This window comes from Hylobates moloch, unplaced genomic scaffold, assembly GCF_009828535.3.
Source record: "Hylobates moloch isolate HMO894 unplaced genomic scaffold, HMol_V3 SCAFFOLD_16, whole genome shotgun sequence".
Classification (NCBI taxonomy): Eukaryota; Metazoa; Chordata; class Mammalia; order Primates; family Hylobatidae; genus Hylobates; species Hylobates moloch.
The window spans coordinates 37,787,882-37,812,252 of record NW_026652291.1 but is presented as its reverse complement, the minus strand read 5'-3'; the positions used below and the strand labels follow the sequence as shown (position 1 = coordinate 37,812,252).

The 24,371-nt window shown below is 41.9% G+C and overlaps 1 protein-coding gene across 3 annotated transcripts in view; it reads left to right on the top strand.

The window, feature by feature from the left end:
- The window catches only part of ARG2 (arginase 2), a 33,561-nt gene that overhangs the window by 6,203 nt on the left and 2,987 nt on the right, over nt 1-24,371 (top strand). For all 3 annotated transcript variants that reach the window (XM_032134686.2, XM_032134687.2, XM_032134688.2), the window contains exons 3-7: nt 17,863-18,040; nt 21,319-21,478; nt 22,328-22,422; nt 22,604-22,708; nt 23,695-23,831. In XM_032134686.2, coding sequence (XP_031990577.1) covers nt 17,863-18,040; nt 21,319-21,478; nt 22,328-22,422; nt 22,604-22,708; nt 23,695-23,831 — 675 coding nt within the window. The remainder of the gene's footprint in view (nt 1-17,862; nt 18,041-21,318; nt 21,479-22,327; nt 22,423-22,603; nt 22,709-23,694; nt 23,832-24,371) is intronic.

The following is a 24,371-nucleotide window of genomic DNA, read 5'->3' as shown; positions in this document are numbered from 1 at the left end:
TCCATTCCTATGTATATACCCAACAGAATTCAAAACATATATTCACACAAACTTTTTTTTTAGATAGAGTCTCACTCTTTCACCCAGGCTGGAGTGCAGTGGTGCAATCTCGGCCTCAGCCTTCTGAGTACCTGGGACCACAGGCGAGCACCACCATGCCTGGCTAACTTTTGTATTTTTAATTTTGCCATGTTGGCCAGGTTGGTCTCGAACTCCTAGCCTCAAGTGATCCACCTGCCTCGGCCTCCCAAAGTGCTAGGCTTATAGGCATGAGCCACTGCACCTGGCCACACACAAACTTATATACAAATATTCATGGCATTATTCATAATGGTCAATGTGGAAACTCAAATGTACATTAATTGAATAGCGGAGGAAAATTTGACATATCCATACAATGGAGTATTATTCAGTCATAAATGGAATGAAGTACTAATTTATGCTACAACATGGATGAACCTAGAAAACACTCTAAGTGAAAGAAGGCAGACACAGAAGGCCACATGTTATATGATTCCATTCATATGAACTGTCTAGAATAGGCAAAGCCATAGAGACAGAAAGGAGATTAGTGGTTCCCAGGAGCTGGGAATGACTGCTAAAGGGCATGGGTTTCTTTCTGAAGGGTGATGGAACCGTTGTAGAATTAGGTAGTGTCGATGGCTGCACAACTTCTTGAATATATTAGAAAGCACTGAATTATAAATTCTAAAAGGATGAATTTTATGGTATGTAAATTATATCTCAATAATTTAAAAACTAGGCAATTGTGATCAGTAAGGAGAGATATATATATATATCAGAAACTTCTGAATTGCTAATATTGATCTATTTTGTGACTTGGGTAGTAATTATAGGGTGTTCACAACTGTTATACTTATGTAAGTTTTATGTGTTTATATTTTATGAAATATACAGTAAAGACACATTACAAATAATGTCTGTTGATAAATATGGATCTTTTCAAGCTCTAGTTTTGGGCATTGAAAAGAGATGAAACTGATATCTCTGAGGTGCCTTTTGAACAGTGTCATATCTTTGGGACAAGAATTGGTTGCTAGGTTGACTCAACAGCAAATATCAGTGATGTTTCTGAAGAGACTGTAAGGCTGTATGATCCACCAAACCTTCTGCCTCTGCCATTCACACTCTTCTCTTAAACACTTAGCAAGGCATAGTGGTTCATGCTTGTCAGCCCAGCACTTAGGGAGGCCAAGGTGGGAAGATCATTTGAGGCCAGGAGTTTAAGATCAGCCTGGACAATGTAGCAAGACCCCATCTCTACGTTTTTTAAGAGTCTATTTCCACAGCAAAGAAGAAATGAAAGTACAGCACCTGTCCCACTTCCCTCAAAAAAGTCTTTGCCTAGGGTCTGCATATGTGACTGGAAGCTAAATTATTGGAATAGCTTGTTTGTTTAAGGTTATTAAAGTTCTGAGTTCTTTGATTTCTAAAGTCATTCTGATATGTATTTGGAAGAGTAAATGTCTAGCAAATTGGCTTTATATTTCCTTTAGAGATCTAGCAAAGACCAAACCTGCTTTGGACCTCATCTGTGCCACAGTGCCCTTGGGGATGGGCCACCTGTAGCAGAGGAATAGGAGCTGAGGCATGAGCTGATAAGTGGCATCACTTTAGGGCCCTCTCCAGTCTCACCTGGAATGTCACTAATAGTGACCTATTTCTTTGGGTTCAAGCTTTTCATTTTCTGGGCCTCCTTTATATTGCAGATTCTTTTATTTTATAGATAGGTCTCACTATGTTGCCCAGGCTGGACTGTGGGGGCTATTCACAGACGTAATCATAGTACACTACTGCCTCAAACTTCTGGGCTCAAGTAAGCCTCCTGCCTCAGCCTTCTGGATAGCTGGGATTACAGATGTGCACCACTGTGCTCGGCTGCAGATTCCTTTTAGGAGGTGAATACATAATCAGTAATTTGCTAATGCCTTAGTAAAAACTTAGTGATGTGCCTGCATAGAGGGAAATCTATAATAGACACTATTGGGATTTGGCAAATTTCAATGTAGCCATATATTTCCCATTTATGACAGCAAAGATTTTAACTTAATATCTCTTATTTAACTTAATACCTCTTATCAAAAGTTTTTTGATACTTAACATTTACCATCTTCTAGACACTGTGCTAGGCATTTATTATCCCATTTTCATAATTAGTAAAAAGCAAATTTTGACCACCTCAGCCATTAGGATGGCTACTATCAAAACAGAAAATAAGAAGTGTTGATGAAGATGTGGAGAAATTGAAACTCTTTTACACTGTTGGTAGGAACATAAAATGGAGCTGCTATGGAAAACAGTATGGCAACTCCTCTAAAAATTAAAAATAGAATTACTATATGATTTAGCAATTCCACTTCTGGGTATGTACCCAAAAGGATTGAAAGCAGGATCTCGAAGTAGTTGCGTACCCGTGTTCACAGCAGTATTAACAATAGCCAAAAGGTGGAAGCAACCTTAAGTGTTCATTGATGGATGAATGGAGAAACAAAATGTGGTACATATATATAATGGACTATCATTCAGTCTTTAAAAAGCAGGGCTGGGTGGGGTGGCTCATGCCTGTAATCCCAGCACTTTGGGAGGCTGAAGCAGGAGGATTGCTTGAGTCCAGGAGTTTCAGACCAGCCTGGGCAACTTAGCGAGACCCAATCTCCACATGGGGTGGGGGGAAATTAGCCAGGTGTGGTGGTGCATGCACATAGTCCTAGCTATTCAGGAGGCTGAGGCAGGAGTATTGCTTGAGCCCAGGAGGTTGAGGCTGCAGTGAGCTATGATCACACTACTGCATTCCAGTCTGGCAGCATGGACAACAGAATAAAGCCTCATCTGTTTAAGAAACAAAGAAACCTGACATATGCTGCAATATGGGTGAACTTTGAGGACATTATGCTAAGTGAAATAAGCCAGTCACGAAAGGACAAATACAGCATAATTCCATTTATATGAAGTTTTTAGAGAAGTCCAATTTATAAAAACAAAGTGGAATATCAGTTACTAGGACTTGGTGGGAGAAGGAAATGGGGAGTTAATTATTGCTTAATGGGTACAGAGTTTGTTTTGCAAGATGAGTTCTGGAGATGGATGATGGTAGTGACGGTAGTGTCCGATCAACTTCTCAGTCTTCTCGGCTCTTACTACAAAGGAAAAAACTGTACTACCCAGCTTTCTTTTTTAATAGAAATGTTATTTATAGTTTATAATGAATGCACTGCATAAAAACTTTATAGCTTCATTATTGTGAAATGTGTTCAAGATCCTACAGTAAAAGTGAAACATTCGCAAGGAATTGCATTAATGAAGACTACACAGAAAACCTTTCTAAGGATTTGTGTGGATCCGATAGATACTTGGCAAATTTTTGAGTTGTACATTCTTACAGAAAGTCCATTTAAAAGTGATCATTTGTAAGACAAAAATATAAATAATTTCAAAAATCTTTAAAAAGTCATCCTAAATGCATGATCTTCACCTCCAGCTTCTGAGGAGCCCTCATTCTCAGTGTCTTCCTTCCCGCATTTCCCACCACAGCCATCTCATGATCCTCAAGCTCATGCTTTTCCAACTCGGGTAGGGACTCTCTCAACTTTCTCCCTGTCATCCCCCACGTCAGTTGTATTGACAAAGAACCTCAGAGGATGAGGGTCTAGTTCCTGTATTAGGTTGGTGCAAAAGTAATTGCAGTTTTTGTTGTTGAAATGGATATCATAGATAACAGTGCCCGTGGTAAGGGTTCAAAATTAACAGTGGAAAGAAAAATAGTTCATTTGACTCTCAAGTAAACAATTTGGAAAGTAGTCCAGAGCTGGTTTAGTGGTTCTGTTCCTTTAAGTTCAGACCTAGATTCTTGTCTGGTGCTACTGGCAAGGCCTCTGCCTAATGATGGCCAGATGGTTGTAGCCTCAGCAGCAGGATGGAAGAATGAACAAAGAAAGGGACAAAGGCAGTTCTCTTCCCTTCCCAAGAAGTTGCTGCGGGACACGGTTCTGCGTATCCTACTGTCCAGAACTAGTTCACGTGACCACATCCAGTTACAAGCAAGGTTAGTAAATATAGTTTTTATATTTATTTATTTATTTATTTATTTTAGACAGAGTCTCGCTCTGTCGCCCAGGCTGGAGTGCATTGGCGTGATCTCGGCTCACTGCAACCTCCACCTCCCAGGTTCAAGCAATTCTCTGCCTCAGCCTCCATAGTAGCTGGGATTACAGGCACCTGCCACTGTGCCCAGCTAATTTTTTGTATTTTTAGTAGAGATGGAGTTTCACCATCTTGGCCAGGCTGGTCTGGTCTCGAACTCCTGACCTTGTGATCCACCCGCCTCGGCCTCCCAAAGTGCTGGGATTACAGGTGTGAGCCACCATGCCCAGCCCATGTAGCATGTAGAATGTAGTCTTTTCTAAGAGGTTATGCTCCCGGCTAAAAACCTTTTCTTTCTGGAAAAAGGGAAGAATGAATTTTGGGTGACTAACACTCAGCAGTGCCCTCTCCCTGTGCTCTAGACCCCCTCCCCTCTGACAGTCCCTGCTCCAGCATTATCCCTCCCATCACCTCGTGTCATGGCTCTTCTCTCCTAACCTGTCCTTTCGGTAATTAATTGTGCAACCCTTACCCTCCACGTCCCCCTTGACCTTAGGTAGCCCTCTAGCTGTTGTCCAGTTATTTTGTTTTTCTTCAGAGCCAACTTCCTGGCTTTTTCATTGCCCTTTCACATTTCAGCTTGTTATAATGTGGCTTCGTAGGCCATCATTGCAATAAATCTAGTATTGCTGCAGTATCTGACCTACTTTCTAATACAATGAACAGATGAACAGTATAACATTCACCTTATTTGCACCACTAATCTTGCTTGCTTTATTGAAACCAACACTATTCTCTCTTGTCTTCAACTCTTCAAATTCCTCTAGTAAATCCTTTCTTCCTTCCTTCCTTCCTTCCTCTGTGTCTGTCTGTCTGTCTGTCTTTCAGGGTCTCACTGTCACCCAGGCTGGAGTACAGTGGTACGATCTCAGCTCACTACCGCCTCCACTTCCCAGGCTCAAGCGATCCTCCCACTTTAGCCTCCGAAGTAGCTGGAACTACAGGCACATGCCGCCACACCAGCTAACTTACTTATTTATTTTTAGATACAGGGTCTCACTGTGTTGCCCAGGCTGGTGTTGAACTCCTGGCCTCATGTGATCCTCCTGCCTTGGCCTTCCAAAGTGTTGGGATTACAGGTGTGAGCCACTGCATCCGGCCTACGTCCTCTTTTTCTAGCTACTCCTTACATGTTGGTGTTCTCAGGATTCTGTCCTTGATTCTCCTGCTTTATCCTGTCTTGGTTGGCATCTGCTTCCATGGCTTTACTGTCACCTGTATGCTGATGCCACCCAAAGCTTTATTTTTTTTTAAATTTTTTGAGACTGGGTCTTGCTCTGTCACCCAGGCTAGAGTGCAGTGGTGTAATCTTGGCTTACTATAGCCTCTACCTCATGGGCTCAAGTAATTCTCCCACCTTAGTGTCCCAAGTAGCTTGGACCACAGGCTTGTGCCACCATACCTAGCTAATTTTGTTTATTTTTTTCTTTTTGATTTAGAGATGAGGTCTCACTATGTTGCCCCAGGTTGGTCTCAAACTCCTAGACTCAAGCAATTTTCCCACCTCAGCCTCTCAAAGTGTTGGGATTACAGGCATGAGCCACTATGCCCAGCAAAAACTTTATCTCTAATACTTATTTTTCCTCCTAACTGCAAACCTGTATACAGATGTCTTCCATGTATCTTATCTTTTTAACTTTTTGTTATGGAAGTATTCAAACATAATGAAAGTAGAGATGGTAACATAACTGACTTGATATATCCATAAACCAGCATCATCACCAATACGTTGCAATGTTTTTTACACCATCTCCAGACCATTTTGGAGTAAATCAGACATCTTGTTTCATGGACTGGACAGCACCTTTGATCACACACAGTGTATCCTAACTTTATTATGGCCACCCAGAGGGGAAACAGACTTCTCATATCTTAACACAGGAGGTGGTTTTGCAAATTGGGGCAAGGTGCCCACCATTTGTACCCAGGGGAGTTAGGCTCTTACCCTTCTGTAGGAACTGAGAGGTTGAGGCACTATCTCCCTAAATGTTTGCATCTCCAGGAGATGGCTTCCTGGGTCCTTGAAGAAGCATTCCTGGGTTGTGAGACTTGTGGAGAGGCCTATTTAGTCATTATGAAGAGTCACATAAATTTGAAAAGCACAGAGAAATTATGAAATAAAAGGGAGGAAGGGAGGTCTCTTTATTTTCAACAGGGAGAATTAAGCCTCTTAATTTTTTTTTTTTTTTTTTTTTTTTGAGGTGGAGTCTCTCTCTGTCGCTCAGGCTGAAGTGCAGTGGCGCGAACTCGGCTCACTGCAAGCTCCGCCTCCCGGGTTCACGCCATTCTCCTGCCTCAGCCTCCCGAGTAGCTGGGACTACAGGTGCCCGCCACCACGCCCGGCTAATTTTTCGTATTTTTGGTAGAGAAGGGGTTTCACCGTGTTAGCCAGGATGGTCTCGATCTCCTGACCTCGTGATCCGCCCGCCTCGGCCTCCCAAAGTGCTGGGATTACAGGCGTAAGCCACTGCGCCCAGACAAGCCTCTTAATTTTTAATTAGTATTGTTCACATTGCCTGATCAAGTTACCCTTTTTGGGTTTCTTTTGTTGTTTTTTTGTTTTTAAGTTTGAGTTGAATTCAAATGAAATCCATATTGCTTTATACTTTAAGACCTTTATAGGTTCTCTCTTTTTTTTCTTCTTCGCAGTTTATTTATAGAATAATCTAGGTCATTTGTCTGCAGAATTTCTCTGTTTAGATCCCTGTGGTGTCCTATGACATGTTCTATGGCGATGTATACTTCATCAGAGGTGACATTTCAGTGATACTGTCAGCCATTGACTATTGCCTAGAATTATCCATTTACTTGTCTCCATGTGCTTTCAACAGGATAGTCTCTAACACATCAATGTCAACATATCCCAAACTGAACTTATCATCTTCTCCCTCCCTTCCCATGCCCCTCTATTGCTGGACTCTCTGTTCCCTCTCATTTCTTTCTTTAGCTTCCTGTGGCACTCTGCTTCTCCAGACCATTTTCTACACTGCTGTCTCAGCACTAGATCCAAAATGCGGATTTGATTTGTCTTCCCGGCTTAGAAACCATAGTTGTTCCCCACCACATTTAGGACCTGGGCCTTGCCCCCTCCTCCTGCCGCATCTCTTTGCAGTCCTCTAGGTGCACTGTGGGTTCAGAGGAATTGTGCATTGTTCTATAGGGCTGAAGGTATTCTCTCCTCCTCAGTAAGCATTTCCTCCTCCTCTCTTATTCCTGGCTAATGTCTTCCAGACTCAGATATTGCTGCTTCTGAGAAGTTCTCCTGACCCTTCTCTTCCTGGGTCTCTGTTCCCGCCACACCCTTTGCACATCTGGTTCATAGCAATTAGCACTGGGCTGGGCTGCCACTTTCTCTGCCTGACATCTCACCAGCCTGTGACCTCCTTGAAGTCTGCACCATACCTTATTTCTGCATTCCTAGGATTTAGTGGAGTGCTAGGCACACAGTATACTTTTGTTGAAGGAAAAAAGGGAGCAAAGCATCTTAGCTTTCTCCTGTAACTTCATTCACAAAACAACCCTTGATGAGTCTTCCCAAACCAGTATTTTGCTTCTCTGAAAATGATCTGCTACTTAGAAGCCACCTGGTCTCCCAGAATTTTAAAACTTATGACTCAAAGGATAACTGCCACATATCAAACTTTAACTCTTGCAAGCTAAATGTTAGTAGGGGCCAGGTGCGATGCCTCACACCTGTAACCCCAGCACTTTGGGAGGCCAAGGTGGGTGGATCACTTAAGCCCAGGAGTTCAAGACCAGCCTGGGTAGCATGGCAAAACCCTATCTCTACCAAAAAAAAAAAAAAAATTAGCTGGGTGTAGTGGTGCGCTTCTGTAGTCCCAGCTACTTGGGAGGCTGAGTTGGGAAGATGGCCTGAGCCTGGGAGATGGAGGTTGCAGTGAGCTGAGATCACACCACTGCACTCCAGCTTGGGCAACAGAACCAGACCGTGTCTCAAAAAAAAAAAAAAAAAAAAGCTAGTAGGCAGTAATAATGAGTTATTGCTCCCTTTTTTGAAATACATTTTTAAACCAGAACATCAGTAGATAATGACTGCTTTCTTCAAGTAAGGCTGACCTCTAATTACTTTAGACAGATGCCGCATTGTTACTTTAATATCCAAAACAGTACAATTCAGAGGCAGAACCTAAGAGATTACAGTGGTTGGTTTAAATAATTTAACCTTTGAATAAATTTACTTATCCCTCTCTATTAATGACCAAACCTTGGAGGAAGGAGATGTTACAAGGGCTGGTTGGAGCTGTCTCCTCTGAAACTCTGAAGAAATGAACTGGGACAGATATCTCAAGACACATGGTTCTTTGGCTGGGTGCACAGTGGCTCATACCTGTAATCCAGTATTGAGAATAAATATATGTGGTAATGCTCAGCTTTGAAGGGAAGAAAAATGGACCCTTCCTGGCTCCCTCCTCTATGCCAAGAGAAGAGAACCACAGCCTAGAAAAAGAAGTAGAAAACACCTCTCTGTGTGACCCAAGAGTTGAGTCACCGTAGGTTGTGGCATTGTGGTTAGGGATTTCAGAGAAGTGGTATTCTAAGATTTACTTAGCCTTGCCTTTATATTCTTTCATAGGGAATGTAGGAAATTCAAACTACGTGTGAGAGCAGGACTCTTTAAGAGCCATTCCAGTGAGAAATCAGTGGGCCTGCATTTGCCTGCCACTTCTTTTTTTTCTAGTAGGGATGGGGTCTTGCTATGTTGCCCAGGCTGGTCTTGAACTCTGGCCTCAAGCAATCCTCCTGCCTTGGATCCCAAAGTGCTGGGATTACAGGCACGAACCACCGTGGCCAGCCTGTTTGCTACTTCTCACCAGAAACTGTTTTATCAAAATGACATAACAATATTACAGATTTTGGGAAGTCTTAGGTTACACCATCAGTTTCAAAGAAAAGGAAAATAATAGGGTGGGGAGAAAAACCACAAAGATGCCTCATCCACTTGAACTAATCTGTAATCTCTAGCATGCATCAGATCTTTCCTTGTTATCTCATTGAAACCACTATGTGAGGTAGGACAGGTTTAGAAACTGAACCTGACTAGAGATCTGAACTCTCCTAGGAAGTTAGGGGGCAGATGGCAGAGATTCTTTTCTTTGCATCCAGTGTAGCATTTGGCTAACTAAGGCTGTCTGAGTATTCTGTGCTTTCAGCCCAGATAGTAGGGAATGCAGTCTGTCTGGTTTGAGGTTTCTTGGGCAGACTCACCAGGATGCTAGACCAGGGTCTGGGGCAGGGAGCTACCCATCAGAACTGGTAACTTGCAAAGCTGTAGTCGCCAGCCTGATGTGTCTTCCTTTAAATCCTTTCTGGAACAAGGGAGAGTGTAAACAATTTTTTTTTTTGAAATGGGGTCTCACTTTGTCGCCCTGGCTGGAGTGCTGTGGTGCGATCTCGCCTCACTGCAACCTCTGCCTCCCGGGTTCAAGTGATTCTCCTACCTCAACCACCCAAGTAGCTGGGACTATAGGCATGTGCCACCATGCCCAGCTAATTTTTGTATTTTAAGTACAGATGGGGTTTCACCATGTTGGCCAGGCTGGTCTCGAACTCCTGACTTCAAGTGATCCACCTGTCTCCCTCCCAAAGTGCTGGGATTACAGGTGTAGGCCACTGCACCAAGGTGTAAACAATTTTTAAACATCACATGCTCTAAAGAGCAGTATTTTATCCCTGGGGACTGTTGCTATTTCTTCTTCTCGTTAGCTACTGGAAAGACTGAAGTTTTATCAACATGTTAACAGTAGCAGGTCTTGTCTTCTCAGAGGAGCTAAACAGTCTCGTTCTGAATGGATATGGTTATGTGACTTCATGAAGCCAGAGCAATCCTCCTCTTACCTCCACCCCTGCCTGTGCTGGAACCAGGTTCTAGGGTGCCATCAGCTGACAGTCTGTCTCAGAAAGCCTGAGCTGGCTCATCATGGTCTACAGGTGCTCAGAGAGTTGACATGAGTTTGGTTCAGAGGGGTGTACATTCCAAAGCCTATCTTTAGAAGATGACAGCATCTGTTCTCCTTAGGCAAGAAGGACAGATGTAGCTGGAGAACCAATTAGCAGGAAACATAACTGGTGTTGTAAATCATCTCAGTTACTATCTTGAACTAAATTTTCAAGTGTATTTTGCATTCATATATATATATATATATTTTAACTCAAGGATCACATTCATGCAAAGGCATCTATTAACACCACGTTTGTATCATTTGCTCTTGAGGTTAACACTGGCGTATGTTAGATGGATATGTTCCGAAGTGACTGGCCTGGATCCCCACAGTCACTTTCCTTGAGTCCCCAGTGCCACTATCTCTGCCCCTGTCCTCAGTCATGGTCCTCACTGCCTCTGAGAAAACCTACCTGTTGTGGAGGCAACATGAGAGCAGAGTGGGGAGGAAGGAGATGTTACAAGGGCTGGTTGGAGCTGTCTCCTTTGGAACTCTGAAGAAATGAACTGGGACAGATATCTCAAGACACATGGTTCTTTGGCTGGGCGCACGGTGGCTCACACCTGTAATCCAGCACTTTGGGAGGCTGAGGAGGGTGGACTGCCTGAGGCCAGGGGTTTGAGACCAGCCTGGGCAACATGGGGAAACCTTGTCTCTACAAAAAAAATATAAATTAGCCAGGTATGGTGGCACATGCCTGTAGTCCCAGCTACTCTGGAGGCTGATATGTGAGAATTGCATGAGCCTGAGAGGTTGAGGCTGCAGTGAGCCATGTTTGTGCCACTGCACTCCAGCCTGAGTGACAGAGTAAGACTATTTCAAAAAAAGACAAGGTTCTTGAGGTTGTACAGTCTTTGGGAGTTAAATGCATCAAATAAAATTCAGATCTCTGCATTTTATTGGTAGTAACCAGATGAGTTTACCTAACTGTCTCTTCAAAGGTTATTACCCAAATTACATTTTATGGATAAGAGAAATTCTACTTACTTCAAATGGCCTGAATTAACCCTGGCATCCCCCATTCCCCACCCTCCAGTTTAGACTTCTAGTAACATTGCAACTTTATTTTTAATAAGCTAGTATTTCAGGTACAAGCTTGTTCTAAGAATTAGCAGTCACATCCCTTTAAAATTCCAGGAACTCGGCCGGGCGTGGTGGCTCACACCTGTATTTCTAGCATTTTGGGAGGCCAAGGTGGGTGGATCACCTGAGGTCAGGAGTTCCAGACCAGTCTGGCCAACATGGTGAAACCTGTCTCTACTGAAAATACAAAAATTAGCCGGGCATGGTGGCAGGCACCTGTAATACCAGCTACTCAGGAAGCTGAGGCAGGAGAATTGCTTGATCCGGTGGGTGGAGGTTGCAGTGAGCCAAGATCGTGCCACTTCACTCTAGCATGGGTGAAAGAGCAAAACTTCATCTAAAAAAATTTTTTTTAATTTTTTTAAAATTAATTTCCAAGAATTCCTTTTGCATGGGGCTAAATCTGCCATGTATAATATTTGAGTCTGTAACTTTAAAAGCCATTAGTACCCTCTCAGCACCAAGTGAGAATGCAGAGTCTTTGTTTTTCTCCTGATTTCACTGACTTGTTATTCCTGACAAGTCACAAACATTTATATCCTATTCATATTTAGAAACAATTTGGAAAAACTGCACACTAAGAGGCCCCTAGCTTTTCTCCATGTCTGTTATTCTACCAATGGGCTACCTGTGGCTCAGCAGACCCTCCTTGTGTGTCAGCCCACTTTGAAACCCATCTCTCTTGACTTGCTAGGAGCCCTGGTAGCAACAGGGGTCACAGCAGTAGGGAGAATAGGATAGTCTTATGCTGTCAAAAAAAAAAAAAAAAAACACACACACACAAAAACAAAAAAACAAAACCTCACTCATCACGTAATCATATATGAGTCTCTAACCAAAGGGTGATTCAGTTGCTGTTAAACAGTTGGAGCTATTCAGCCTTGCTGAAATTCGTCCTCTGCAATGTGTGGATAGTGATACCAGCAGAGGATGTGAGAATGAGCACATATCTGTAGAGCTGTGTAGCACACTGTGTAGCACAGTGTGGTGTGTAGAGGCGGACAGTTATTATCCATTTCCTGTCTGTGGGTTTTTTCAGGGATTTACTCACTAGCCCTGAAATAGAAGTGCTGTTCACAGATATTGCTAAGGTCAGGTAAGGCTGTTTTGATTTCTTCCTTACCGCCTGGTTGCATCATTCTGTTGATGCACTTGCGTTCCTGTTCCACTCTGATAGAGCCTGCAGAGGTTTATCAAGGCCAAAGGTAACATCTGGGTCTGAAAGATCAGAGTAGTACTCGGTATATTTTATTACCAGCACTCAGGAGAGAAGCAACAAGGCTGTGTCAGTGTATAAACAGCAAGTGAAAAATGAGAGCCTTTCACATTGTTCCAAATCTGTTTGACATGAGAACTTCCTTGAAATTTCAGGCTCCTCTTGGCATACAATGTCCTCTTAGAAGAAAGAGCAGCAATGAAACACTAGGTCTCACCTGACCTGGACTTACAGATGAATTGACCTGATGCACAGTTAGAGAAAGGGAAAGTTCCCTCAGGCATAGCAGCCAGACACATATTCCTTACACATTACAATGTTTGCATTTTTCATCATTACCCTAAGCTTCTTGAAAAATTAGTGAGACCATTTCTTATGACCTATGAACCAGAAGAATTTGCCACAGCACTCTGATAAAGAAATAGCTTTAAGGCTGGGCATGGTGGCTCACACCTGTAATCCTAGCACTTTGGGAGGCTGAAGTGGGAGGATCACTTGAGGTCAGGAGTTCAAGACCAGCCTGACCAACATGGCGAAAACTCGTCTCTACTAAAACTACAAAAATTATCTGGGCATGGTGGTGCATGCCTGTAATCCCAGCTACTTGGGAGGCTGAGGCAGCAGAACCCCTTGAACCAGGGAGGTGGAGGTTGTAGTGGGCCAAGATCATGCCATTGCACTCCAGCCTGAGCGACAGAGAAACACTCTGTCTCAAAAAAAAAAAAAAAAAAAAAGAATAGCTTTAATATTACTCAGTTCATCCTGCTGTTACAAAAAGTTAACTTCCCATCAACCTCCCCACTCCTCTTAAAAAAAACTGTAGCAGATGGGTTACAATTCATGTTTTCTACAACAACATACTAGAACCAGGGTTCAGATAATCCTAGAACTAGGGTTCTGTTCTACCAGTCCTTTGGGTACTGGTAGTACCCAATACTATTGGCACAGTGGGCATTAGAGGAGAAAGTTCTTAAGAGGTGACATCAGGCTGGCATCATGTATTTGTTGATTCAGTTCTGTAATTAACTAGAATAGTTTAACAGAAATTTGTAATCCTAGAGCAACTTTCATATTTTGTTCTTAAAGGTTATGGCAGTAGAATAAAAAAGTACTCACTGTTGCATAGATTGCTAGCTGTCCACCAAAATCCATTCGCATTCTCTTCTGGACATAAGCTAGACCTGCATTTGCTGGCCAGTGCCAAAAGTGAGCAGGAGTAATGTGCCACTTTCAGGCCAGAGTCTTGAAAAGAGGAGGTGTGCTTTCTCAATGCTTTCTTCCTTTCCTGCTGCCTTGAACCTGGGGAGACCTAGACTTAGCCACACAGATGGCAAAGTCCTAGGCATGGGAACCACAAGCCAGGTCTCTGAATTACTGCATAAAGGAAAGCCTCCTGCTGACCTGGAATACCTATGCTGGATGCTAAACAAACAAGAAATAAACTGTGTTTGAGCCATTATTTTGGGGGAGTTGCTATGGCAGTTAATTTACTCTAATAACCTTACTTAATATTATGTATTATGCTTATAACTAGGCCAGGCATGGTGGCTCACACCTGTAATCCTAGCACTTTAGAAGGCCATGATGGGAGAATTACTTGAGCCCAGGAGTTGGAGACCAGCCTGGAAAACACAGTGAGACCCTGTCTCTACAAATAATCCAAAAAAAAAGAAAAAAAATGATTAAAGTCTGAAAGGATACAGTAGTAAAACCTGGGCAGTAGGTTTGGGACCTCTATTATACACGTTATCCAATTTTACAGAGAATTTCAAAGCAAAACAGTGCAAGTACAAACTATTTGTCATAGGAGTTCTTCTTTGACGCCCCTGATCCTCAGTGAACTTCCCCTGACTCCTTTAGGACTCACTGTCCCAAGTCCTTACCTGGCACTGAAACTGTGCAAATTATAGAGTTGAGTTGGTTCTTCCTGAATATTCTAGGGGGAAAAAAGAAAGAGCAGAGTTGGGAGCAGGAAGGTAGGCCATTCAGGCAGGGCCTCTCAAGGTATAAATCCCTTTAGAGGGGGCTGGCCCTTAGCTTTGTGGATGCAGAAACACAAGGTTGCTGAGTGCATAGCTCATCAGGCTTTCAGACCCACAGACTCATGCTAACCGTGCTGGATTAACCAAAATGCCCATGCATAATTATGTTAAGCAGTAGTCTATCCAGTGTCCACTGTCTAGAAGCTCTTGCCCATATTAAGGCATGTGGGAAACCAACTGAATAGCCAGAAGGCTGTTTGGTGAGATGGCATCGGAGTAAATGGAGTTAGACAATGTGGACAGAATCCACCACCCAGGTTGGGAATTAATCTGATGAACCCCCGACAGAAGTTAGTACCCTTCCAGCACCTGTAACGAGAGCAGAGTGGTGGCCCAAATTAGCAACCAAAATCCTATGAAATTCAATCTCTCTTCCTGGGATGTTGCTGTAAGATTGCCAAATTCTCTTTAGGTTCATTTTTCGGCTTTGTGCAGCTTTTTTCTAATATAAGTGAGTACTGTTTTCTGTCGCGTTCATCTGAGTCTACATCCTGGTTTGCATGACTGGACTTGGGTAGTCCCCAAGTTCTGTGACTTATCCACTGGATTGAGCACTTTAATTCCCCTGTATTTCTTCTTGGTCATATGATGATTGAATGAAAGTGCTTGGCAAATAGTTCTGAAAAGTTAATATTATTTAACTCCAGTTTGGGGCCTTTTATATGACTATTCCTTAAAGTGCAATGACCAAAATATAAATTTATGAAGATTATAAATCTTTTATAATTGTACACCTAATATTATAAAACACCAGGCATACCCTGGTGTCTTACATCTAGTAAGAACCTAATGGTTGATGTGATTTAAGGAGAGAGCTGAGATAAACATGGAGCCGAAAGTAGAAACATCCAGGAATTGTCCATTCAAGATCTGTACAGTACGCTGGGTGCAGTGGCTCACGCCTGTAATCCCAGAACTTTGGGAGGCCGAGGCAGGTGGATCAGTTGAGGTCAGGAGTTTGAGACCAGCCTGGCCAACGATGGCGAAACCCTGTCTCTACTAAAAATACAAAAACAAATTCACTGGGCGTGATGGTGCACACCTGTAATCCCAGCTACTTGGGAGGCTGAGGCAGGAGAATTGCTTGAATCCAGAAGGTGGAGGTTGCAGTGAGCCGAGACTATGCCACTGCACTCCAGCTTGGGTGATAGCACAAGACTCTGTCTCAAAAAAAAAAAAAAAAAAAAATTCTGCGCAGTCCAGGATTGTGTTGTCAATAGAGGAAAGACTTGATGGTTAATTAAAGCTTTCATTCTCTTAAGTCTAAAGTATCCTCTCCATATTTTGAGATTTGGTGAAGTCCATAACGACTTTACTCATACCTTTTTGTCTTTTTTTTTAAATAAAAGATTTTTATAGATGTTTAATTTGGTTCACATTTTTCTCTTGGTTCACAATGTCTTTGGCCTGTTGTCATATTTTTCTCCTCCCACCCCTGCTCTGCTACCTTTTTATCTAGTTGTCTGGATCTTCTCCAGGTTGGGGCCTTTTATATGACTATTCCTTAAAGTGTAATGACCAAAAGATAAATACAGAATTCTTGCTGTAGGTGTATCTCACCTTTAAGAATAGGTCTGGGTGACACAAGGGCTGGGGAGGAAAAAAAGAATAGGATAAAGTTTTCTGTCTTGTTTCCAATATCTCTTTCGGTGGCAAGTCCTTGGTTGGCCTCATGGGTTTTTGTTATGGTCACTGCTCCTCAAATTTTTATATTTCTTCAGAATTTTGGCTTTGGATTGAGTTTGGGTTCAAGAGGTAGAGCTCAAAATTATAATTTAAATTCATGATGAGTCCATGCTGCTCTTAATCCAAACCTTTAGCACAAATCTCTGCAAATATTAAGATATGCCATGTCTATCTTGTTACTGCCCCTTCCCCACCAATACCAGGACCCTAAGAATACAATCTATGTCAACGTTCTGTTCGCTGATAGTTCAGATCCCTTTTTGATTGAGTCACATTATTTAGTCCTCACCCTAAATGTAGCATCCAACTTAGGTGGGAAAATATTCAAAGCTGTGAGAATATAGCACTAGTTCTTAAAGTGTTGGACTCATGAGAAATTCCTTAGGAGACAAATTGCATAGTAAAGGATAGAGGTTGAGCGTCCCTAATCCAGAAATCCAAAATTGGAAATGTTCCAAAATCTGAAACTTTTTGAGCACCAATGTGACATTACAAGTTACCCTGAACACACTGTATTAATGGTATGTCATATTTTCTGCTGTTAAGTACTTATGTGTGAAAAAGTAAGAAAATAACTGCCTATCAGTAGCATATAAATTCAGAGTCAGGAAGATGGTGATGCCAAACAATCAGACTGTCCACATGGGTGGCTGTGATGGTGACACCTTTGTTTTCTGATGGTTCAATGCACACAAACTTTGTTTCATGCACAAGATAATTTAAAATATTATATAAAATTACCTTCAGGCTATGTGTATAAAGTGTGTATGAAACACAAGTTTTATGTTTAGACTTGAGTTCCATCCCTAAGATATCTCAATATATATATAATGCAAATATTCCAAAATCTGAAAAAAAAAAAATCTAAAACACTTCTGGTCCCAAGCCTTTGGATAATGGGTACTCAACCTGTACAAACTTTGGAGCCAGATGGCCTAGATTTGGATCCTGATTCTGGTACTTAACAGCTGTGAAGCGGTTACTTCTCTTTGCTTCAGTTTCCTCATCCACCGAATAGGCACATTTTAGTTGCCTCACAGAATTGTTCTGAGTCTTAAGTAAGAATTTATGTTAAGCAGCTAGAACAATGGCTGGGATCTTGTAAATAATCAATAAATATTAGATATTTCTTTTAGGATGTTTCAGATTGGCTTTTTATTTATAAAAGTTTATAAAATGTGAATTTCTTGGCCAGGCAGGGGGCTCATGCCCATAATCCCAGCACTTTGGGAGGATGAGGCGGGAGGATCAGTTGAGGTCAGAAGTTTTGAGACCAGCTGGGGCAACATAGCAAGACCCTACTTCTACAAAAAGAAAGTTTAAAAAAATGAGAATCTCTTTGTGTATTTTTGCTAAATTAATAGTACTTAATTTCCTTTAAAATTGTTGGTTCTTAATTTTCTTTAAAATTGTTGGTTCTTTCTGATATTTTATTTCTACTCTATCACTCTGGGATATCTGAGGTCTAATTGTTAATCATTTTTTTATTGTTGGGTTAAGTCAATTGATATCTCTTAGTTTCAGTTTCCAACATCTGCAAAACTATTCATAATAGGATCGAGATAATCTTCCCACAATCATTTGACATTTTAAATTTTACTGTGACAAAATGATTATGATGTGTACTTTGTCACGTATTATCATTGTGGCCCAGGCTAGTAAGAGTTGGAGATAGCACAGAAAATTCATCTTGTCATCCCTCATTTGCTTCCAGGCTGCCACCTAAAAGACTTTGGAGATTTGAGTTTTACTCCAGTCCCCAAAGATGATCTCTACAACAACCTGATAGTGAATCCACGCTCAGTGGGTCTTGCCAACCACGAACTGGCTGAGGTGGTTAGCAGAGCTGTGTCGGATGGCTATAGCTGTGTCACACTGGGAGGAGACCACAGGTAAGCTGGGAGCCAGGCGTGGTGAGGGGCTGGATTGATTACATGGTGCTTGGGGCTCATCACTTAGCTTCTTTATCTGTTTCTTCATCTGGAGAAAAATACCCTACAGAATTTTTAGGGCAGATATTAAAATAAACAGCAGGCATTTAAATGTCTAAGATCCTGAGCTGCTCAAGGGGCATTGTGGTTTTCTTTGTATGACACATTGTACAGTAAGAACATATACATTCTGACACAGCAAGTTCAAAGGTATACTAGGCAAGGTTCCTAGGCACTGTGTTAACATGCTTGTCTCCTGGAAAGCTTTCTTGAGACACTATGTTATGACTTTGGAGAATTAGAAAGATCCATTGATAGGCTGAATTTGAGAGTTTTTGTTGGCATTTCTGCTAATAGACCTGTTAGAAATCCCCTTTGGCATGTTACTACATTTTCTTTCTTTCTCTCTTTGAGACAGGCTCTGGCTCTGTCGCCCAGGCTGGAGTACAGTGGCATGATCTCAGCTCACTGCAACCTCTGCCTCCTGGGCTCAAGCCATCTTCCTACCTCAGCCTCCCAAGTAGCTGGGACTACAGGTGCATGCCACCATGCCTGGCTCATGTTTGTATTTCTTGTACAGACGGGTTTTGGCCATGTTGCCCAGACTGGTCTCGAACTCCTGAGCTCAAGCAATCCTTCTGCCAGGGCCTCCCAAAGTCCTGGGATTACAGGCATGAGCCACTGTGCCCAGCTGTGGATACATTTTCTGCCTCCACAATATGGACCCTAGTGACTCATGCAATCAGTCCCTTGATCCTGTCTCCTCCTGAATCAGCATGTACTTTATTGAGCACTGTTCTGATATTTTCTCAGCAGTGCTAGAGATTGCAGGAAATTTGTGATATATTAACGCCTAGATGAAATAAATATACATGGAATAAACAAAAATAGTGAATTCTACAGAATTTCAAAGGAGGAAGAGATCAGTCTGGACTAAAACAGATTTCCCAAGGGAATGTGATTTGAACTAAGCAATGAAGGTCTTCGGTAGGAAAAAGGCACTGAAGTACCAGGAGTATTGAGCACTCTATACATATTCTCAGTTAATCCCGCTAACAATGCTAGGTGGTAGATATGGCTTTATCATTTACTGCTGGAAGCATGTAGGGACAGAGATATAAGAACTTATCCAAGGTGGGCACGGTGGTGCATGCCTGCAGGCCCAGCTACTCAGGAGGCCGAGGTGGGAGGATCGCTTGAGCCCAGGAGTTTGAGGCCAGTCTGGGCAACACAGTGAGATCAGGTCTCTTAAAAATAAATAAATAGGTAAGAAAGAAAATACAACTTATCCAAGGACTAGAACCAGGAAATAGAGCTGGGATTCAAATCCAGTGTGACTCTTCTGGTGATTATTTTCCCTGAGGTGCTGAGAGAGCTTTTCAGATCACTGAACAGAAATGAAATCTTTGTTACATCTGGAGAAGCAGGTAGATTCCTCCTTGGGAGTAAAAAAAAAAAAAAAAAAAAAAAAAAAAAGGACTCAGGTTGAAGAAAATGGTCACACCCAGGTTCTCTACTGAGATGACTAGGCCATTCAATTAAATCAAGCAGAGGGCAAGTCTCCTGCCTCCTTTCTCAGTGTGGTCTCTGGAAATTTGTTTAGTCTGTCTGCTGATCTGAGTTCTGGTCAAGTCTCACTGTTTGGGGACCACTGATCAATGTGATTACCACAGATCTTGTTTTCTTTTCCTGTGGCTATCCATATTGCAGCCACGTTACTGCTTACCAGCTCAATGTTAAAGCCTAGACAATATGAAATTATGGAGAGGAAGGGATAAGTGCATAATTTGAATAGCTGTTGAACATTTTCAAGAAGAAGCATTTTTAGGTCACTGCTCCTTTTATGTAGTAAAACATATATTACTACCTTAATCATCAAAGCAACTCTGATTTACACAGGCCAAGTATTATTATTATCCCTATCTCACAGAAAAGAAAACTGAAATCTAAAGAAATTAGATGCTTTGTCTTCAGACACACAGCTATTCCAGGACTAAAACTCTAATATTCTGACTTAATCCACTGCCTTTTCACTAGACCATGCTATTCCTCAAAAGACCCAACCACTGTGGGACATGGCACCTAGAATAGCTGTCTCATGCTATATTGACCAAGAAGGATGGTTGCAGTCCTAAGATGCTTAAGCTGCATTTCCCATCTATGTCAAATTCCTTGGTTACTGGGAAGCTTTCCAACATTTATTTCATCAGGTGTATTCTTAGAATTGAGACAGAACAGTTGGCTAATGTAAGCAGAGCCCAAGGACAAGGAAAGGCAAAAACAGAAATACACTTTAACATCTTGTATTTGAGGCATGGTGGCTCACGCCTGTAATCCTAGCACTTTGGGAGGCTGAGCCAGGTGGATTACTTGAGGTCGAGTTCAAGACCAGCCTGGCCAACATGTTGAAACGCCGTCTCTACTAAAAATACAAAAAATTAGCCAGGCGTAGTGGCGTGTGCCTGTAATCCCAGTTACTCGGGAGGCTGAGGCAGGAAAATAGCTTGAACCCAGGAGGCGGAGGTTGTAGTGAGCTGCGATTGCACCACTGCACTCCAGCCTGGGCAACAGAGCGAAACTCCGTCTCAAAAAAAAAAAAAAAATTGAATGCCATGCTAATATATATAAGGTAACATGCAATACATCTTTTTACTCAGTGGTCTAAATTAGGTCTTTAATTGGTTTACCCTGTTAATGTCTCCAAGAGCTTTTCTTTCAGATTTTGTTGAGTCGTTACCTATAGACTGTACCATTTACCTAGATTTTTTTTTTTCGTTTTTGGAGACAGGGTGTCACTATGTTGCCCAGGCTGGTCTTGAACCCCTCGGCTCATGTGATCCTCTCACCTCAGCCCTCTGAGTAGCTAGGATTACAGGTGTACACCATCTCTCTGGCTTAACTTGATTTCATTCATTGAACAAATATTTGAGGTTCTTTTCTGAGCCAGGGCTAATGGATAAAATTACATGGATTTGGGGACAGCAGTGACATCTGTCACACTGCAGGGTAGCCAGTCACCAGCTTCGAATCTCTAGGGCTTTATATTTCTTCCTGTCTAAATCACTCAAGTTTAATTTTTGGGAACTACAACTACAGGTCTTGCCTCACCCAAACCCAGCCTCCATCTAGGCCCTGGCTTTGCCCTGTGGAAAGGGTATAAGTTGTTTTGGCTGAGGACATTTGTTATTGGTCATGTTTGCCAAACAGAGGGCCTTCAAGATTGTATTTGTTCTTTGCAGCCTGGCAATCGGTACCATTAGTGGCCATGCCCGACACTGCCCAGACCTTTGCGTTGTCTGGGTTGATGCCCATGCTGACATCAACACACCCCTTACCACTTCATCAGGAAATCTCCATGGACAACCTGTTTCATTTCTCCTCAGAGAACTACAGGATAAGGTCAGTGGGCCGAAATGAAAAGAAAGGTGAATGGCTTGCAGGGTTTTGCTGGAGTTGGTCTAGTTCAGTAAGATTTTGGTGAAGGGTAGGTTGAGTGTGGATTACCACTCCTTCATTTGTTCATCACTATTATGGACCAGGCAGTCTGCCAGATGCTAGGGGTATAAAGACTAGGACATGGTCTCTGTTCTTTGTAAGAAAGCAAGGAGGGGGTAGTAACTATAGCGACTAATATACCCACAGCCTGAGGACTTCTTGGTTAGAGGCGCCCAGGCCATACTCTCTGACACACTCATCTAGAAGACAAATAAAACCATGATGACCTCTGGGTAATATTTTCCTGAGCAGTTCAGAAGATATAGGAGTCCATGTTAGGCGCAGATTAGAATCTGTATATCCCTCCCCTCAGTGAGGGACCAAGTCAAACCAGGATACTACAAAGATTATTCATTGGGAAGAAGTCTTGTGTCGGCTGTTGGCAACTTGAGATGGCAACCCAACCAGGTTATGCTTCAAGAACCAATCTGTAAACAAGTCAGTAATGTGCAATGGGATAGAAAAGGGCTAATCAGCAGTATTCGTGCTACTAGGTAAGTTAATGAGAAACCAAGACAACCTTAGAGATTTTATTTGTCTTGAGAAAGCGATACTGTGTTCCTCAGCTGCCCTTCTGAAACATTTCCACCTTGTATCACTTCTCCTTCCCAGATCAAGTGTGTCCTGTGTTGCTCTAAACTTACCCTGTGGGTGGCAGAAGAAAGCAGATTGCATACCCAGGGAGGCACATGATAATGATCTTGGTGAGAACAAGAATTCTTGATTAATCCTGTCCATTTCTCCCTTTCATAGGTACCAGAACTCCCAGGATTTTCCTGGATCAAACCTTGTATCTCTTCTGCAAGTATTGTGTATATTGGTCTGAGAGACGTGGACCCTCCTGAACAGTAAGTTGATGCATTTGGCTGAAGTTTAGGGCCTTCCTAGCCAATTATGTTCCATTTGAAAGGCTGATGCTTAACTTGGTCTATTGTAGGTCACTAAAACAAACCCACCCTCTCCCCCAAATACATATTTGTTAAAAATGCTCTTTAAACTAAGGACTCCTTCCTTTGTATCTCATCACAGTTTTATTTTAAAGAACTATGATATCCAGTATTTTTCCATGAGAGATATTGATCGACTTGGTATCCAGAAGGTCATGGAACGAACATTTGATCCGCTGATTGGCAAGTAAGTAACTATAACTGATGTCAGGGCAAACCCCCAATGGGCAACACACTTTTAGCCTGTTTCTTGAGGACAGCAGCTTTACTTTTAAAATACAAAGCAAAAACATACACATAATTTTAAATAGTTCAGAAAGGCAAAATATGAAACACAGGTCATATTCTTCCTCTGGGTTTTTGGGAGGAGGTTTCCTCTAAATCATTGCCTAGATCTTCTGTCTCATGAATTTTTCTTTATCTCCATCTTTAATGCTTATCTTCTGAGATGACAAGCATTTATTGTTTCAACTGTCCCATTCTTCCCAGCCTCACGATTGTTTCATCTGAGTTTTATGTTAAGCAAATCTTGGCAGTGTAGAAAGATGGCAGATGAATACTAATCAAATGGTAGTTTTAAGAGCATTTTCCCAATACCAAGTCTTTACTTCTGGGTGATTAATGTCAGAACTGTTATCTGGTAGTACGTCATTTCGTAAGCTGTTAAGAAACTTAGTTGTTAGCTTCAGCCTTTGGACACTGGGGCTATAATGAAATTAGAAATGGAAGATGTTAAAACTGCAGACCTAAAATTAGAGTTCACTTCAGCTGCTGTTACGTTCAGAGAATAACAGCAACCATAACTTACATCAAGCCAATTTAAATTAGACTATATCAGAGCCCAATCTCATCTAGAAGTGAAGAAATCCCTCTATTGACAGTTATTAGTATAAGAGGTTCTAATACCCAGTGTAAGGCAGAAATATACACTGGAGTTAGTCTGTCTGAGGCATGCAGAACAAATGGCAGTATCATGAAGTGGTATGTAGGAAGTTAATATTGCCAATCTCAGTAACTTCCAAGAACAGGAAGCCTGGAAATGTATTAACAGCTTTATTAACAAAGTACTAGGACTAACAGCAACAAAATCCAGGAGTTACAACCATAAGAAGGATGAGTGTCTAAGGATAACCAGTTAAGTATTAAGTATTATTTTATCCTCTTCCTTTCTAGGAGACAAAGACCAATCCATCTGAGTTTTGATATTGATGCATTTGACCCTACACTGGCACCAGCCACAGGAAGTCCTGTTGTAGGGGGACTAACCTATCGAGAAGGCATGTATATTGCTGAGGAAATATACAATACAGGTATGTAGCAACCAGGTCTGCAGGCTGTTAACTACATAGGTAAATATGCTTGAGTCTCTTGCCTGCAAAGGATCTTTTCTGCTATTCCACATCATTGCAGAGTTTGTTTTTGCTTAAACTTTTGTAGCTAAAAATTATATGGCCATGCTATATAGTCCTTTATGCTATATAGAAAGGATATAGTCCTTTAGAGTCATGCTTGGACATGGCTCTTACCAAATTACACTAAGGTAATAATGAGTAAAAAATTGTATATTTAAACAATTAAATACAAGAATAAATTGTCAAACTGATGCAGTTCTTTGAGTTATCTACAGGCAGATTAAGATAAGGCAAGACCAAGGCTGTAATTTGTACGCTAAGAGATTGGTTCATTGGGAGTTGTGAATTTGGAGTTAAAGCTGATCTCTTGAAGAAATCTGCAAACTGGACAATATCTTGGGTCCTTTATGTAGGGTAGGTCTTGTACTAGAGCCTGATAGGATTTCTAATAAGGGGGATACAGTTAGATGAGAATGGCTGATGGAAAGAGTACTAAGA